General features: G+C 40.3%; 1 protein-coding gene across 5 annotated transcripts in view; it reads left to right on the top strand.

The window, feature by feature from the left end:
- Nucleotides 1-19474, top strand: part of ADAMTS3 (ADAM metallopeptidase with thrombospondin type 1 motif 3) — a 321081-nt gene that overhangs the window by 20468 nt on the left and 281139 nt on the right. For 2 of the 5 annotated variants that reach the window (XM_062198709.1, XM_062198710.1), the window contains exon 3: nt 2879-3285. The exons of 2 other annotated variants lie outside the window; for them this stretch is intronic. In XM_062198709.1, the coding sequence (XP_062054693.1) occupies nt 2879-3285 (407 nt within the window). The remainder of the gene's footprint in view (nt 1-2878; nt 3286-19474) is intronic. One more of the 5 variants, XM_062198711.1, reaches the window with a different exon arrangement.

The raw sequence follows: 19474 nt of genomic DNA on the forward strand, positions 1-19474 counted from the left end.
AAATAAAGCAATTCTTTCAAGAAGGAAAGAGAAACTGACTCAGATGCTGCTTTGGAGCAAGTGAAAACATGGAAGCTTGACTATTGTCTTTGGCAACTTGTGGTTCCTAGTGACCTTACAAAGAGCCTGATTGAAATAGGCTGAAGAAAGAACAAGAACTGGAGGAGAGGAATTAGAAGCAGCTAATATAATCAGTCATTTGAAGTGTTTTGCTCTCAAGGGGAGTGAAGGAATGGGGTATTAGCCAGAAGGAGATGTGGCTATCAGAAGGTTTTTGATTAAAAAGGTGGGAGATAGAATAGCAAATTTATTTGCTGTGCATCAGGCCTTCTAGACATTTAAGGTCTACTTTTTACTACTGGTAAAATGGGGCTGAAAATACCAGCTGTGATTGTTCTGAGTATTGGAAATGATAATTTCTCAAGCATAGGTTGCAGAGACTGGTACTTAATTTGCTAGCAAGTGGCAGGTGACTGGGAAGTTTTTCATTTCCCTTAATTACCCTCCAGGAGATGGTAGTCTAAGGGGTTGCTCTTTCCTGATCACCTTAATTCCCACCTGGAAAATGTCTCCTTCAGGGTTTAATTTAAAAAATGTCACTTATATGCACAGTTTAGGAATGATTTATTCTTTATCATTTATAGAAATTCACTATTCTTATTTTGAATAAAATTTCAAAACATGCTGTCTGTCATTGGAAAAATGGAACTGTACTAGAGAGCCAAGGATGTGTGATTTGCTCTAAACATGAGGCTTTGGGTATCCTCCAGGGTGTGGAAGAGTCTCTGCAATCTTCCAAATTGTCGATTCTCCAGTCACTTAATCCAGGCATCAGGATATTGTCTAGACTTCAATTGGGTGAATCCCTTTCAGTGGAGATGGGAAATCCACACACTGAAAATAAGGATTATTTCTTTCTTCCCTTGAGACAGTAAGCCAGTGATTGGAGAGAGCGAGTTATAACTGAGATTTTTGGTACAGCCAGACACCCATGGACCTCGAGTAGTCTCATGTAAGTCAGCATGTGTAGCAGCACAGACAAAGTGAATGTTCTCCCATTACCTGCATTCCTGATGTAATACTCATTCAACAGATTCAACCATCAGGAAACCCTGGTACATACAAAATCTTGAATTAGGTAACACTGGCAGTACTGAATTGGATGGGACAGTTCCTTTACCTCAGGAATTCATAGTTAATTGGGATGGGCTTTGTAGACCCACACGCAAGGCTTTGATTTATCCCTTGTTGTGGAAATGTTCCATCCATCTCTGTGCTTGCGGGACATTTGTGTTCATTCCCCAAATTTAGATTTTTTAGTCTAAAGCGGACTTTACAACAGTATTTGCAGGGGTCTGTTTATGTGGGAGTCCAGACCTTTGTGTCTGTACTGGCACTCGGTCCTTGTACAGCTCAGGCACCACGTGGCTCCATTACTGCGTGAACCCTCCTGTCTGCCTAGTGCGTATTTGCAAGAGTTGCATGCCATGGACATTTTATTAATAGAGATACTTGGGCATTACAAGTGACATCATAATAACAAACTTGCATACAGAATTTCTCACTGGCAAAACACCTTCATTTGCCTTCCCCTACTTTATACACTGCTTGAGAACACAGTGATTCTATAAGGATACCTTAAGAGTGCAGGTCATAAATTCATTTATGGATCTCATGCTTTAATACTTTGTTTTGGGTGACAAAACATGCAGTTTCTATAGATGAGCAGTATTTGATTCTTATAATTTTTCAGCATACTTTGACGTACTATAGGGCTAGTTTGGAGCTAGACTTATGAAAATGAGGAACTTTTAAAATTCATGGTTTTAGATTTTCCTTTCCATGCTCTCTTTTCGCCTTCTTTATTTCCTTCTCTAGTATGTACTTCTCCTTTGGTCTTAGAAGCATTGCTTGGAGTGAAAAATGGCTTATTTAATGTCTTACCTCTCTGATGATTGTGTTTTAGTAGACACAGTATTCACATTTGGCTAAGACAGGGGAAATAAGTGCTAATTGAGGAACTCAGTTTAACATCTAAGTGGCCACCCATAATGTAAGATGGACTTCTATACATGGTCATATTCAAATAGTCATCTGTCTCATGTAAGGAGTACAGGATAAAATGAGACTATTCCCTCTTGAATAACCAGTATATCCATGTTCAATTTACATACTATTATTTCTTCTTTTCTCCCCTCATTCTTGCCCCATTACTGGGCAAGATACAGGGATACACTGATACAGCAAAACAGCTCTGTGGGCTTTGGAGTTGTGTCTGACCTTCACAGTTTAACCTTGGGTGCAGAGTCTTCCTCTGTTACTTAATTTGTTTTCTCCCCTGTAAAGTGTGGTTTGTTATAGGGAAAAAATATGTATAAACCATAACTATAAATTATTGTGTATAAACTAAAGGTTTCATAGCAGAAGCACCTTAAGGTGGCTATTGTGATTAGTGTAAGTCCTAAAAGTTTTACATGGAAAAAATGAAAATAATCAGAAAAAACTTCTCCGTGGCAGCAATTTTGTTAAAAGTTTGTGGCAGATGTCACTTATGCTTATAACAAGTTAATTGGGGATGTGTCTTGATTTTAAGGAAGCCAGATATAGACATTATATGTGGACATATTTATATTCATGTTTTTAAGCATGTAGGTACACAATGTAATATAGAATTTACAGAAAAAATCATGGAGTTATCTGAATGCATTTGCGAAATGAACTGCATTCTCAAAACTTAGTATTTATGAGGTGATCCAAGAACATATTTTTAATGCAAGTCGAGATACAGTTTTATGAGGTGGGCAGTTTATGCCTATGTTATGTCCTCCTGTGGTCTCTTGTTGCACAGGGTTCTACAATTCTATTTTTCACCCCACAGATTTACCAATAAAGAGACATAGAGAGTATGAGCTGGTGACTCCAGTCAGCACAAACCTAGAAGGACACTATCTCTCCCATATTCTTTCTGCAAATCACAAAAAGAGGTCAACGAGGGATGTGTCTTCCAACCCTGAGCAATTGTTCTTTAACATCACAGCATTTGGAAGAGATTTTCATCTGCGACTGAAGCCCAACACTCAGCTGATAGCTCCTGGAGCTCTCGTGGAATGGCACGAGACACCTCTGGTGCCTGGGAATACAACCGACCCCATTAATGACCACCAACCAGGAAGTGCTTCAGAAAGAATCTGGAAAACAGAGCCTTTGCATACTAACTGTGCTTATGTTGGCGATATCATGGATGTTCCAGGAACCTCTGTTGCCATTAGCAACTGTGATGGTCTGGTAAGACTCCTTCCCTTTTGTGTGTGTGTGTGTGTGTGTTTGCAGGTGATGGGAGGGGAGTATAGTGTGGCTTCAGTGGGTTCAGAAGGGAGAGGGGAAAGGAAGCCTCATTGTGATATTTGAAGTTTAGGAAAGAACATTTAAAAAAAAGTTGTAATGTTTGGCTTAATTTGAAACATGAAAACAACATCATTCCAAGAAACAAAGATGACTGTTTTAGTATTTTGTGATGTGTTTTCACTTGTTTGATGTTGGGGGATTTTTTTTCTGTATTTCTTTCAAAGGTTTCTGAAACCTTTCTAAAGAAACATAGATTCCTCCAAAAGGACAGTATTTCACGTCTTCTGTGGAGTCATTGGCTGTCTTTGTAAAAAAAGTACTTTGAAAGTATTCTTTAGCCTGCTCCCGGAATGCTGAAGTGGGAAATACACAGATCTTTGGTCAGAATTTGTACAAATGACTTTACTTTATAAACATGAGATGTAGGTCTCTCTGTATGGTGGCTTTGATGTACTTTCCCTCCTATTTTCAAATAAAATACCATGTATTGCTTTTTCAGTTTTGCAGTTGAAGTCAATAGTAACCCAGCCTTCTTTCACTATGCAGATCTGAGGTGTTTTTATTTAGTTTATATCTCCAGATGTTAATTTGATAATTGTGTCAGTGTTTATCCCTCTTCCATTCACTGTTGACTCCAAGTCTTTGTTCAAAAAGAACATTCATTTGACATCTTTTACTTGTCAGCTTACTGTTTCTTGGGGGTTCAAAGCTATTACTTTTGACATTGCCTCTGAGAATTCTCAAAATACTACTTACATTCCTTATTTATAATAAGAAATTTATTATTTGTAAATTTATTATTTATTTATTCATTCTGTTTTGGCTGGTCCTTCAGTGATACCTTGACTATTCTGTTATTGTTGTCTGTATGAATAGACCCAGCCTGCTGGAGTTTTTATAGTATATGTTTTAACAAACACTGCTAAAACTATGTTTTAGACTACGTTTGCAGTCTTGTACTGACTCTTGATATTCTGTATGGTTTTAAAAACCAGTGCGGAGAACTGTATAGCGTATGTGCACCTGGTCCAAGTCTCCAACTTTAATTCCATTAGTTTAGGATCTATAGCTTCATGCTTAGAGCTGGACTGACTTCTGGGATTTGGAGACATAAGAAATCTCTAATTTTTTTTCTCATTTATTCATAAAAGGTTAACAAGACCCAAATGAATATAATAACCAATTAAAAAGTAAATTATGTAAAAAGGTACCATCTTATACCACTTATGAGTAAAGTATCTTGAATAAAATTTTTAGTATTATTTTTAAGTTTCCTGACATTAAAGTATGCACTTTTTATGTGCTCTGTTTAAGATTTGAAAATTGGTGTACTGGCTTGAAAATCAATTTAGGGAAGGAAAATGGCAGGGAAGTCATTTTAATGAGTGATTATGATGACTTTTAAACCTGAATCAATAATCAATGTTTTTTTTAAACTGTATGTGTCAAATTATCTACTCATGTATACAAAAATCTGAGGTAGTGAGAAGTTATTATAAAGAATGGGAAATTGATATAAAGTGTGAATGACCGTAATTATTAGTATTCTTTAATTTCTCATTTTTACGACATCACATATGTCAACATATGTATCTGTATTTAAAACTTGTATGCTACAAATATTCATGCTCCATTCTTTGATCCATTAATTAATTAAATTACAAATATTTGTAGGAAGCTAGTCCCTTCCAGACACTGGGAAATGGTGAAAGAAATAATCATTGGTAATCCTCATGGAGCTCAAAGATGTTAGTCTGCCATAATATATGTCTCCAAAATATCTGACAAAAAATGTATAAGTGCATAGTTATATATTACATATTCATATAATTTTATATGTAATTAAATAATGCAGTATTTATAATACATATTATACAGGTCAAAAGTTCTTATCAAAATCTGGAATTTTTTGAGTGATTTACTCAACAGATAAAATCTATGTAAATATTCTGCCGGCGCCGTGGCTCAACAGGCTAATCCTCCGCCTTGCGGCGCCGGCACACCGGGTTCTAGTCCTGGTCGGGGCACCGATCCTGTCCCGGTTGCCCCTCTTCCAGGCCAGCTCTCTGCTGTGGCCAGGGAGTGCAGTGGAGGATGGCCCAAGTGCTTGGGCTCTGCACCCCTTGGGAGACCAGGATAAGCACCTGGCTCCAGCCATCGGAACAGCGCGGTGCGCCGGCTGCAGCGCGCTACCGCGGCGGCCATTGGAGGGTGAACCAACGGCAAAGGAAGACCTTTCTCTCTGTCTCTCTCTCTCTCTCACTGTCCACTCTGCCTGTCAAAAAAAAAAAAAATCTATGTAAATATTCTAAAATCTGGAAAAGTCTGAAATCTGTAAAACTTGTGCTTATAAACATTTTGTATAAGGAATACTCAACCTGTATTTTATGTGTATATGTGTATAAGTCATATTTACCTTAAATTATAGTTAAAGGAAGTATCTGCTCTAGAGATTTTATCAGTGGGGTAGGTTCTTTCTTTTTTTGTTAAAGCTTAATTTCTTTTTCTTTTTCATTTTGGAAGATTTTTTAACTTATTTATTTGAAAGAGTTATGAAGGACAATATGAGAGGGATGGAGAGACAGAGAGAGATCTTCCATTCACTGATTTACTACCCAGATGGCTGCAATGGCCAGGGCTGGGCCAGGCCAAAGCCAGGATCCAGGAGCTTCATCCAGGTCTCTTGTGTGGATGATAGGGGCGCAAACGCTTGGATCATCTTCCACTCCTTTTGCCAGGCCATTGGCAAGGAGCTGAATCAGAAATGGAGCAGCTGGGGCATGAACTGGTGCCCACGTAGGATGCCTGTGTTGCAGGCACTAGATTTACCAGCTATGCCATAATGCTAGCCAAATGGGGGCAGTTTCTAAGCAGAGAGCAGGGGCCCAGACCTTGAGTTTGATCCAAGAAAAGCATGTGTCTGTCTGGTCTTATCAGGCAGTGGTGACCACATGAACTTGCCTAAATGGAGCCTGTTCTAGCATTTCCAGCTTAGAGCAGCTGTGTGCCAGGAGGAATGCAGATGGTGGCAGAAACAGGTGCAGTGAGTGTCCTGGAGAGCAGCTCAGCAGAGTGGAGAGAGAACACAGTGGCTGCTACCTTGAAATGGGGATGGATTCCTAAAATTGCAGAATGGCATAGGTCAGTGTAAGTCCTTAAAGATGAAGTGACACTTTAATTGATGAAGATGTGGATTAATTTGGCTGATCATTTAATGTCTCTACTATTTTTGTTCCTTTAATTTGCTATTTAAGGATATAAACTGGGCCTCTGGACGTTAGTGAGGGAAGCAGGGATGCTGAGATAAGGTGGGTGCTCAAGGATTAATCTGATGGAATTTAAACCAATGCCCTGAGAGGCTCTGTGGTGGTCACCAACTACAGAGGGTCCTGGTGGGAAGCGCAACCGCTACTGGCCTGAAAGTTCCTATGCAAAATTCTCTAACAAGCATATAGTTCAGTCTCCTGATAAGAAGAAAAAGCCTTTTAACCCCTCATTGGATGGGAAATGTAAGCTTTTTGATGAGGTTCACTTTAGATGGGTGTAGCAGGGATGTTGGTGATCTGATTTTCTGTATGTGTCCTTTGAAATTGTTGTATGGGAGGGGGTGGGGAGCAGCCACAGGTATTTACTCTTCATTAAGGCTGGAGGTCTCATAGCATGGCCCTCTCCAAGGGGGAAACTCCTGACCGTTTTTTCCTCTTATGCTGCCTTGTCAAGTGTTACGGGAGTGTGAAATGGATGGCAGTGCAGACAAAATTAACTTATCTTAAAAGAATGCATTTAATTTAATTAAGAAAATGCAACTCAAAGTGTGCTTCATGAATCCAGAGAGTGAAACTTTTAGAAACATTTATGGCAGTTTGATGCTTTTTGTTATGTGTGTTGGGTATGATGAATTTTAAAAAAATATTGGGGGCTGATGTTTTGTGTTCTGCTTTTTTATTTTGTTTCTGTTGCATGTGGTTAAAACCAATCTGAGACTGGCTGAGAAGCAAATACTTTATTCATCACAGATACTTTGAGAAGCACACAGTGCCACACAGCTGGTTTACCCAGTGTGGGCATCAGAAATGTGATTGGAATAACCAGGTTGTCTTATTTCAGGTAACTTTATGATAATTGCAGGAAAGACACCTTAATTTGAGCCTTAATGACCAGGACAGAAAAATGCCTTGAGTGACATATCTGAGTCATGGTCTAGAATGAGATCTAGACAAGGATCTGCATAAAAACTAAAATATTATATGATGGGTTTCTGAAATTAATAAGGCACATATACAGAGTAACTAGCAGTGATTCTTATTTTTATTGTATGACCAAGAACAGTATCTGTTCCTGTCTACTACTGAGCCTTTCCTGTTCTTTGTCAAGATACTCATTTGGGAGTGTCTGCTAATTCCTCTCCAGCTTTATTCTTGTTCTGATCTATTCTTCTTATGGGGAACAATGACTGGGCTATGCAGGCATAGAATCGTCTCCACTTTATGGCAGCATCTAACCTAGAACAAAGCTCTGCCTCTCCAACCAGCCCCTAAACCAAAGCCCAAATCCGGATGCCGACAGGTTGCTCCTGACAGTCTCTAAGGGAGATGCTTCCCTCTGCTGTGTGTCCTCCGTCCCTGCAGGTGGTCAGTTGAGGGGCACCTGGGGGCAGGAGGATGATGACATGTTTCACTGCTCTGCCTCTGCGCCTCTCAAATGAGAGTCCATGGTGAGCGGTCTTGATACTGGGCAGACGCTTTACACCCTTGTGGTGGGAAGACACTCTGGCTAAGAATCCCAGATGAAAATACTTTTCTCCTGCAGTCTTTGCCTTTGCTCAGTAAAACCAATAAATCTCCCCTGTGAGTATTGGCAGCTCATAGTCATATTTTGTGGTCTCCAAATTTGCCAAAATAAAGGGGTGTTTGGGTACTTGGCTTTATGTCAAGTGTTTCATAATGTAAAGGAACCGGAGTTCTGTGGACTTGCTAGAAGACTACTGATTTGTAAACGCATCTGGGTTGTCATGGCAGGGAGCTGGCTGGGAATGGAAACACTAACCACTCGCTCTCCCTCTCCAGGTTCCTCACGGGCTGATTTTAAGATGAAGGGGGTTGGGCTAGGGCAGAGACGTCCTGCATCTATTTAAACGTGTAATTCTCTAGTCAAATGAAATCACTAGGCATTACCTAATGAAATAGATGAAATGAAAAAAACTCAGGACAGGACTGATTAAAACGCAGATGGGAGATGTTCTTCTGTACTTCATCTTCCTCCTACCCTCTCCTCATTCCAGACCACTGGGGGGCCCTTCAGCATCAGAAGGGCTCTTTTCTGCTAGGGCAAAGGTTGTTGGAAGCTTAAAGCTAGCAGTCTGGGAACCCTGAACAGAACTCGTGTCCTAAACTATCTGATAGTCACATGTGGCTAATGTCCGAGGCATTTTAATCCTTGTCAGAAATGGGCCAGTACCATGGGAAGTCTTTATGGGCAAATATGTTCAGAAAATAGATTTAGATCCTGGCCTTAACATCTTAGCTTTAGGATTTGGTCCCTTCAAAAACATACTTTTTGTCATGCCTATTTCAGCAAGTCTACTGCAGGGGCACATTATAAAAAGTCCATTTAAAAAAGTGTTATGAGCCGGCGCCGTGGCTCACTAGGCTAATCCTCCGCCTTGCGGCGCTGGCACACCCGGTTCTAGTCCCTGTCGGGGCGCCGGATTCTGTCCCGGTTGCCCCTCTTCCAGGCCAGCTCTCTGCTATGGCCCAGGAGTGCAGTGGAGGATGGCCCAAGTGCTTGGGCCCTGCACCCCATGGGAGACCAGGAGAAGCACCTGGCTCCTGGCTTTGGATCAGCGCGGTGTGCTGGCCGCGGCACGCCAGCTGCGGCGGTCATTGGAGGGTGAACCAATGGCAAAGGAAGACCTTTCTCTCTGTCTCTCTCACTATCCACTCTACCTGTTAAAAAAAAAAAAAGTGCTATGAGCCAGTGTGCCTGTGATTGAGAACTTTTGATCAGTGATTATACATACGACTAAATCGGGTGGCTATTTACAGCAGATTTGGAAAAAGGGTGTGTGAGCACTGATATTCAGATGTTCACATCTGAGCATCTGCTTCTGTGAGCAGATCCCAAAGCCTGTCGCTGTCCACCTTTTCCTCCCCTGGAAGATGCCCATGGAAGGTGGCAACATGTTATACTGATGGAGTGGTTGGGGGAGTTGACAGTTTGCTTAGTTTTGTAGGCTTGATTATGCCACATCTGAGCCCTGGGGTACATCTTCTACCCTGACTCCTTTTCCAAATGAAGAGGGAAGGTTTGGCATAGTTTTCACATCTTGTATCTAATTTACATATGTCCTGAGTCATGCATATATCAAAACCTTTGCCAAATTGTGTTTCTCTTGTGGGACTCATTTTATCTTAGACAAAGACCATCCAAGGATGTGAACTTGTAATAATGTAGGAAGTAGAAAAGAAAAAAGTGAAAAAGCATTTTCAAATTTTTTCTTTATAATAGTTTTGTAGTCAATCTGAATTATGTTAATTTATGAGTGCCACCTGTTCATTGTTCATTATTTTATTTACATTAATTTGATTATAATTTATTTTATATTATCCTCTAAATTGGGTATGGAAAATTTTTTAAATGTAAGGATGGTTAAAATTGGGAAAGAAATAAATACACTATTACATATTTCTCTTTGGCAGACTTGGAGAAAAGGAAAATAAAATGGGCATAGGGAATGCTTTTTCATTGTTGGCCTGGACTATAAGGCTTCCTGTTATCATGAGTGCCATGAAACTTTGATGTTGTTATAATTAATACTGTTTTTTTTTTAAAGATTTATTTGATTTATTTGAAAAGCAGAGTTACAGAGAAGCAGAGGCAGAGAGAGAGAGAGAGAGAGAGAGACCTTCCATTGCTGGTTCACTTCCTAAACAGCAGCAGTGGCAGTAGCTGGGCTGATCTGAAGCCAGGAGCCAGGAGCTCCTTCCGGGTCTCTCACATGGGTGCAGGGCCCCAAGGATTTGGGCCATCTTCTACCGCTTTCCAAGGTGCAACAGCAGGGAACTGGATCAGAAGTGGAGCAGCCTGAACTCAAACTGGTGCCCATATGATATACTGGCACTGCAGGCAGTGGCTTTACCTGCTACACCACAGTGCCAGCCCCAATACTATTTTTTTTTAACATACTGAAGAAATACCTTAAGAACTACAAAAAGTTCTGTTCACATCTTAAATATCTTCTTTTGGATAAATTATTAGCACAAGAATCAAAGCGCAACACAGAATTGATATGATGACCTTGCACTTAATCATGCATTGAGATCACAGAGTTTTTGTCCACTAAATCTAGCCTCAAGGTTCTCAACCGTAAGCTCTGTTAACGGACTTAATTATTGACTCTAGGATTACTGATGCAAGTTAATAAAACAATTTGAAGCACTGATTTAAGTAAGGCACTGTAGTGATAGCTGGGGTGAATCCTGAGGTAGGTAGGCATAATCTTTGTCTCCTAGTAGGAAATACTTCATGCAACAGCATAACCAGAGTACAGGCAGAGTGTTTTAAAAGCTATAAGCCTGGAATAGACAACACATGGGAGCTTAGATGGTGGGGAGACTATTCCTGCCTGGAAGGATGGTTGGAGGCCTCATGCGTGTAACCATGTTTGTGATTCCAGAGGATTGGGAAGATACAGAGGTATGTTGAAGTAATCAGGGCTCTCAGTCATGGTGGCAGGGTTGGGAAGAATGGGAAGACTGCATGCCTCAGGGCGGGGCAGGGAGAGTTGTGTGAGGGCCCATACACAGTGGCCATGAGAATGGCAGAGCAAGGCATGAACTTTGTAATATTTAAAATACGGGCACAAGAGAACAAAAGCAGTGCTGGCCCATGTTTACCTGAACATAGGACAGAATGTGACACAAAAGAATGAGAAAAATAAAGGTGGATTTATCCTACTGTTGTCACTGGAGGCTGAACTCACTGAACATGTACTTGGTGTTGTCTTGGTGGCATGGAAACCCATATGATAAAAGGACAAGGGTTTGTGTCTGAATTGTGTTGCATTTCTTCATAGAAAAGTTTCTCTGAAGGCTCAAAGCTGTTGTCTAAGGAGTTTATGGAAGTATTTACTGGTAACCTTTTTTTTTTTTTCCTTAGCACTTCTTTCTAAAATTCTACCTGACAGAGTTATAAAATTTGGTTTTGAAGCTGATTCCATCTCTCATCCTATGGGTTCTTCAGCCTTCAAGTTTGAGGGCTTTAGAGCTCCCATTTATTAAACATCTTACTGTGATAGGATTTTTTCCATGTGGCACCTTTCCTTCATTTTTGTTCACTGTGTTTATTCTACAGTAACATCGCTTCTTTCTAATGTCCAAGGAGTAGCTCTAATGTCTGTTTAGTGACTTTTGTTTGAAGTGTGCTTTTATGTGGAAAGTAAAAAAAAAAAAAAAATTTGATCAACCTTAATGAACTCTGAAGTATAAAACAAAAATAAGCTACCAGTAAGTTAATTGTGATGTTAAGTCACATCTTATATCATTATAGTATTTGCACTATATGCCTATATGTATGCATATAGGAGTATATGTGCATGCACATGTACTTGCACTGCGTGTGTGTCTGCATGTCTCATGTATGCACATATATAAGACAGAAATCAATGATTAGTTAAATATTTTCATCCAGAGACAAATGTCAGAGTTTGCTTTTAGGTTACAGATTTGTCAGCAGAGCTAGATTGGCAGGTGGATGTGCTGGTAACATAGCACATGATCACTCCGTTATCCCAAGGTACTTAACTGCTCCTTGCACTATGGGTTGTTGAAAAGGAGGCTATTATGTGAATTATTTTGTAAGGTTTATTTTTTTTTAAATAAAATAATGGCTCACTTGGCTAATCCTTCGCCTGCGGCGCCGGCACCCCAGGTTCTAGTCCCGGTTGCTCCTCTTCCAGTTCAGCTCTATGCTGTGGCCCGGGAGGGCAGTGGAGGATGGCCCAGGTCCTTGGGTCCCTGTACCCGCATGGGAGACTGGGAGGAAGCACCTGGCTCCTGGCTTCGGTTCGGCGTAGCGCCGGCCATAGCAGCCATTTGGGGAGTGAACCAACGGGAGGAAGACCTTTCTCTGTCTGTTTCTCACTGTCTGTAACTCTACCTGTCAAATAAAAAAAAAAAGAAATATAGATAGATTAATCAGAAATGCAGTTGAAACACGAGATATTAACTTACTGTTGTCACTGTGAAACTGTGGATTTGCAAAACTGAACATAAAAATCAGTTGTACTTTTTATTTAGTATTTTGTATTGTGATAAAATACATATAACAAAATTTATTATCTTAACCATTTTTAAGTATGTGCTTAAATGATGTTAAGTGCAATCATATTGTTGTAAAAGAATATATTCGTCTGTGTGGTAGCATCTGTCAGTTTCCTTTTTTTTTTTTTTTAAAGAATTTATTATGTGAAAGGCAGAGTTAGATAGAAAGATACACACACACACACACACATATCTTCAATCCACTGGTTCACTCCCCAAATGTCTGTAATGTTCAGGGCTGGGCCAGCCGGAATCCAGAAGCTTCTTCCGGGTCTCCCAAATAGATGTAGGGGCCTGATCACTTGGACCATCTTTAACTGCTTTTCCAGGTGTGTTAGCAGGGAGCCTGATCAGAAATGGAGCAGCCAAATTATGAACTGGTACCTTTAGGGGATACTTGCGTCATAGGTGGTGGCTTAACTTGCTGGGTCACAACAGTTTCTTCATTTTTAGTGTTAAATAATATACTGTTTGTGTATTCCACATTTCATTTGTTCATCTGTTGAGGATAATTGGTTTGCTCCCACATATAAGCTAAAGTGAATAATGCTGCTATGAATATAGGTGTACAAATACCTCTTCAAAATTCTGCTTTTCATTCTTACAAGTATACAGCCAGAAGCTGAATTGTTGGATCATAAGATCATTTTATATTTTGGTGTTTGATGAACTGTCACTGTTTTCCACACTGGCTATACCATTTTACATTCCCATCAATGAGGCACAAAGATTTCACTTTCTCTGCATCCTTGCTGGCACTTATTTGTTTTGTTTCATTTTTAGGTAGTAGCTATCCTAATGAGTGCAAGGTGATATCTCATTATAGTTTTAATCTACACTTTCCTAGTTAGGAAAGATGTTAAGCATCTTTTCATGCACATGCACTTACTGGCAATTAGTATATCTTCTTTGGAGTAAATTTTAGTTGAGTCTTTTGTCCATTTTTGAGTCAGATTTTGTTGTTGTTGAGTTTTAAGAGGTTATCTGTTTTGATGTTAATCACTTATCAGATTAGCAAGTATTTTCTGTGTTAACTTTTTACTGTGTTCATAGTGTGTTTTGATGAAATCCTTTTTTTAGTGTGCTTATAGCTTTATATAGTTTATAGTTTTTGCCGTTTCCCATAATTTTTATATGTATTCATTTTTATTCATCTCTAAGTATTTAGTAATTTTAATTTCTTATTTGAGAAACTTGTCTTCTTGCTCAAATCTTTTAATCTTGTAGTGAAATTTTTTTCTTTTTGTCTTTTTCAACTGTAGAATTCCTCTTGAGTTTTCTTTAGAGTTTGTATCTTATTTGATAATGCCATTAGTTTATGCATCATTTTTTTAAAAAAAGATTTATCTGTGTATTTGAAAGGCTAGAGAAGGAAAAAGGGAGAAGGAGGGAGGGAGAGAGAGAGAGAATGAAAGAATGAATCAATCTTCCATCTGCTGGTTCACTAGCTAGATGGCTACAGTGGCCAGGGCTGAGCCAGCCAAAACCAGGAGTTGAGAGCTTCATTCAGGTTACCTGCATTGGTAGTAGGGGGTCCAAACATCTGGGTCATCTTTTGTTGCTTTTCCAAGGCTGTTAGCAGGGCGCTCGCTGGATTGGAAGCAGAGCAGCCGACACCTGAACCGGTGCTCATATGGGATATCGGCATTGCCGACAGGAGCTTTTCCTGCTACACCACAGCACCATCGCCGATACATCATTTTGAGATTCTCCAAGTCTCTTTAGTTCTTTGAGCATTTTGAAGAAGTTGTTTTAATATCTTTGCCTAGTAGATCCACAATCACGTTTTTCGTGCACAGTGATTTTGTTGTCTTTTTTGGCCTATATTTTTCTGTTTCTTTGTATGTCTTATGATATTGTTGAAAACTGGACATTTCAATCCATTTATGTTGTAGTTCTGGAAGTCAGATTCTCCCCATTTTTCCAGGATTTACTCTCTCATTTTTTTTTTTCCTTTTTTTTTTATTGTAGACTTTCTCTTAAGAGAATTAGCCTCAGGCTTAAACATCAGGTCTTTTCAGGTAATTTCTGAGTCTGCACTATCTCCTACACATTCACTATAACTTCCTAATTTCTTCCACGTGTGCAATTGTATTGAATGTCCTACTATTCAACATGTGGCCCCTAAAATGGGCAAAAGATAAAAATGATGTAGACCCAAAAAATATGGTAGCTCCCTTCAGTTCACTTCAGCCAGATAAGGAGGGCATTTTTCAATAAGAAAGGGAGATGCAACAAAGGCCATTTTGTGCCTCTTTGTGATCAGAATCAGCAGTCAGTGACAAGGGCATAGATTCCTGATATTTGGACGGCAGGGTCCTTTTTGCTTACCCTGACTCCTGTGAGTTTTATATAAGCTACTGTAGGAGCACATGCATGGCTGCCTGTTACAGAGCTGATGGGTGGCGGAGCTGGCACGTGGTACTCTGCAAAGAGTTGAAATCAATAGCAGTAAACCAAAATTTATTATTCAAGTATTCCCTCAAAAGTTTCAAGCCCTCAGCGGACTCCAGAGTTCCAAAGTTGTGTCATTCAACAACGTTTACCAGTGCTTTTGTAGTCTGAGCAGGTAGATAGATTCCTGGTGCTTTGTACCCCACCTGTCCTGAATCCCGCCTGTTGTGTCCTACATGTATAAAGTGCCTAGAATGTTAAATTTGCAGTTTTGTAGTGAGAATAATCAAAAGTATCAACTAAGAGGAGCAATGGCCAAACTGTTCCAAGTTATGATACCTTTAGAAAACTTTAAGTATCATTCATAACAAAAGCCAAGCTATTTGTAAAGTGGTTGTGGGAAATGACTCATGTTGGGAGTTGTCATAATGTTATTTTTTTTAACAAAGCTTTTTTTTTCTTTTTTTAAGATTTATTTATTTATTTTGAATGGCAGAGTTATAGAGAGGTAGAGGCAGAGAGAGAGAGAAGTCTTCCTTCCACTGATTGACTCTCCAAATGGCCACAACAGCCGCAGTTGGGCCGATACGAATTCAGGAGCTTCTTCTGGCTCTCCCACACAGGTGCAGGGCCCAAGGATTTGGGCCATGTTTTACTGCTTTCCCAGACCGCAGCAGAGAGCTGGATTGGAAGTGGAGCAGCTGGCACTCGAACTGATGCCCAGATGGGATGCCGGCACTTCAGGCAGCGACTTTACCTATTACGCCACAGCGCCAGCCCGCATAATGTTATTTTAGTATCAGAAAAACCTGACTCTAATTCCACCACTATGAGCCTTATGATCTTGAACAAATTATTTAACCTTTGTAGGGTTTCTGTCTTTCAATGAAATAGGGGGTTGTAATGATAGGCCAGTCAAGGCCTTGCTGAGAATATTAGTGCATTTTCAAAAACACAGGGTTGTTTCAAGGAAATCAGTAATTATTATCCATGTCCCTTTTCTTTTTTATTTATATTTATTTGCCTTAATGTTTTGTGATTAGTAATCATAGTGTTTGAGGTTGAAAAATAAAATGTACTAGAGTTTCCCACCCAGATAGTGAACTGATTTTTCAAGACCTTGGTGCGTATCCTTGTAACTTTGTGATCACCTTCAACATCTGACGCAAGACTCATTTAACAGCATCTTCTTTGAGGGGTTCTGTAACCTCTGCTGTCTCAGAAGACCCCCTTGGTGGGAAAACTTACTATTTTCCATGTGATTTACATATAGCTCTGTCAGAGGGCAAATTTTTTCCTTTAGGTTTTGCTTGGAAATATGAAGTCAGAATATATTGATCCACTGAGCATCTTTGAAGTTGATGAAGGTACAGTAAGCATGATTGACCTTTTATTGTTATTATTACAATGCTTTGGTTTAATGCAGTTGACTGGTCAGTCATTCAGTGCACCATAAAGCAAACAAGTTCTGTTGTAGGAAACGTTTCCGTTCAGTGGTGGGATGTAGCCTACATCCTAGTTGGAATGGAGTTAACCAGGTGTAGGTTCCATGTTAAAATATCTATCAGACTTTTAATTTGGGTCAAGTGTTTTTATTTTGTTTGTTTTTATGTGGGATGCAGAGAAAAGAGAGTGTGTATGCAAGCTCATGAGAGAGAACAAGAGACAACTCTTCAGTTGCCTACAAGGACCAGGGTTGGGCCAAGCCCAGTTGAGACTGGAGAACTCACCCAGGTCTCCCATGAGGTTGGCAGGGACCCAACCATTTGAGCCATTACCTCCTACCTTCCCAGTTGTATGTTAACAGGAAGCTGGAATCAGGAGCAGAGCCAATACTTGAACCCAAACACTCATAGTGGAATGTGGGTGTTTAGCTGATGTCTCATTTACTGTGCTGAACACCCACCTTTGTCAAATATTTTAGATTATGAAGTGCAGAGTGAGGAAATTTTTGGGATAATGAGGTGTGTGGTGTGGTATGGAGTACATACTATTCAGAGTCTTCCTAGCTTGTTCGTTTCATATCTTTTTAGGTGGTAGTGGTTAATAAGCTAATCTTAGGTCTTTTGTTTCTAGTCCAGAGTTTTCCATGAAAAAAAAATATCCAACAGAGTTTGCATTTACTACACCTCCTTGAAGGCAGTTTAAGGGGGATGGAGATAGAGGTTGCATGCAAGTGCCTGGCTCCAACTACCAGAAAATGCATTTTTATCTTTGAGGGGCATTATCTTTTTTTTTTTTTTTTTTTTTTTTGACAGGTAGAGTGGACAGTGAGAGAGAGACAGAGAGAAAGGTCTCCCTTTGCCGTTGGTTCACCCTCCAATGGCTGCCACGGCTGGTGCGCTGCGGCCGGCGCACCGCGCTGATCCGATGGCTGGAGCCAGGTGCTTCTCCTGGTCTCCCATGGGGTGCAGGGCCCAAACACTTGGGCTGTCCTCCACTGCACTCCCTGGTCACAGCAGAGAGCTGGCCTGGAAGAGGGGCAACCAGGACAGAATCCGGTACTCCGACTGGGACTAGAACCTGGTGTGCCGGCGCCGCAAGGCGGAGGATTAGCCTATTGAGCTGTGGCGCTGGCCTTTGAGGGGCATTATCAAAATTGAATTTTGGTATTTTGTAGTTTTGGCTAGCTTTTAAGACTTTCCAACCCCAATTTAAAATGGAGATGATTTCTACATAGAAGACTTGCTTCTGCCTGGTGATCTCCCTATGTTCAGATCTTTATAGGCTGAGAGGACTGTGCTACTAGGTGCTGGAGCATCCTAAGAATATAGCGGGGCCCAGTTCTGCAATACATCCCTGAGTCTGTGAAGTCAGAAAATGCAGACAGCACTCAATATGAGAATTTCCAAATGCTAGCCATGCAAACACAGTGGGAAACTTTTTATTTAGCATTATCTGTGAAACATGATGCTTTCAACACAGTGATTGGAATCTTGGGGTAATACTTCCTTTGGGCATGCAGGATATTTGATCTTGTGTAGAGTGTGCCAGTAGGTTGTATTTTCCTGCCTGCCTTCTATGACCTTCATTTTGCATACCTGGCTCTGAGGATGGCATTGACTGGCTGCCAGGATGAGAAAGGAGAGCCAGCATAGTGATGTGGGTTCTGATAAAAATCAGTCACCCTGAGATCTCTGCTTCTGTTTGGTCACCCGTGTCTCATTACCACTTTTGGCTTTAATGATGTTACCACATCCAGACTTAGCATGTAAATGAGGGAAGACTGTAGGTCATATTGGCCTAGCACCATAACCATTGATCTAACATTTTGGGGGATGGGCCTCTTAGTTACTGTGTGAGCTTTAAAAAAAGAGAAATAAATGTATGCATCTATGAGAATGTTTTGAAATTTTGGCTGCATTCTGGGGCCATGTTATTCCTCCTTCCCATACTTAGAAAGTATGGGTTGAATTAGTTCAGTGATTTTTTTTGTCCAGAAAAGATTTACTTATCTATTTGGAAGGTAGAGTGACAGAGAGAAAGGAGAGACAGAGAGTGTGAGAGATCCTTCATCTACTAGTTCATTCCCAAGGTGGTTACAAAAGCCATGTCTGGACCAGGCCAAAGCCTGGAGACAGGAACTCCATCCTGGCCTCCTACATGGGTGGGGGTGGGGTGGGGAGGTCCTCTGCTTCCTTCCCAGGCACATTAGCAGGAAGGTGGATCAGAAACAGAACAGCTTAGACTTGAACTTGTACCCCAGTATGGAATGCCAACATTGCAGGCAGCAGCTCAACCTGCTGTGCTGTCATGCTGACTCCAGCTCAGTGATTTTTTTTTTTTCTTTTGGTGTGACTTGTAGGATCTTATGTGTGAAATATTTTATAAACCAAACTATGTAATGAATCATTTTTACTGCTTTTTAGTACTGGAAAACATCCAAAATTATTGACCTTATATCCTAATGAGCACACATTTCTTTCTCTGTACCTTTTCTAATAAAGTGATTAAATCATTTGTAGACCAGTACTATTTAGTGCGGCCCTGTGAAAGAGTGACGAGCATTCACTGCCATCTGCTCTGCCTCTGATCACCATGGGTAAGAGCTCTAAAAACGGGAAACCTTTAGGCTGTTAGCTTTCTGAGTTCCTTCCTGGGATACATGTTCAATTACTAGAAGTTTGTGTTCTGCTTTATCTTATGGAAGGTACATTCCTAGCAAAAGGACAGGTCAAAGCATCATATTGACTGTTGTTCATTAATCATAGTATGAAGTAGAGGTTATATGTATGATTACTTATGTTTTCAAGTTCTGTGAGCTGGATACTTTCTGCTAGCTATTTTTCTAATTTATTTTATTTTTTTTTAACTTTTATTTAATGAATATAAATTTCCAATGTACAGCTTATGGATTACAATGGCTTCCCCCTCCCATAACTTCCCTCCCACCCGCAACCCTCCCCTCTCCTGCT

Source organism: Lepus europaeus, chromosome 8, assembly GCF_033115175.1.
Source record: "Lepus europaeus isolate LE1 chromosome 8, mLepTim1.pri, whole genome shotgun sequence".
NCBI classification, from domain to species: domain Eukaryota; kingdom Metazoa; phylum Chordata; class Mammalia; order Lagomorpha; family Leporidae; genus Lepus; species Lepus europaeus.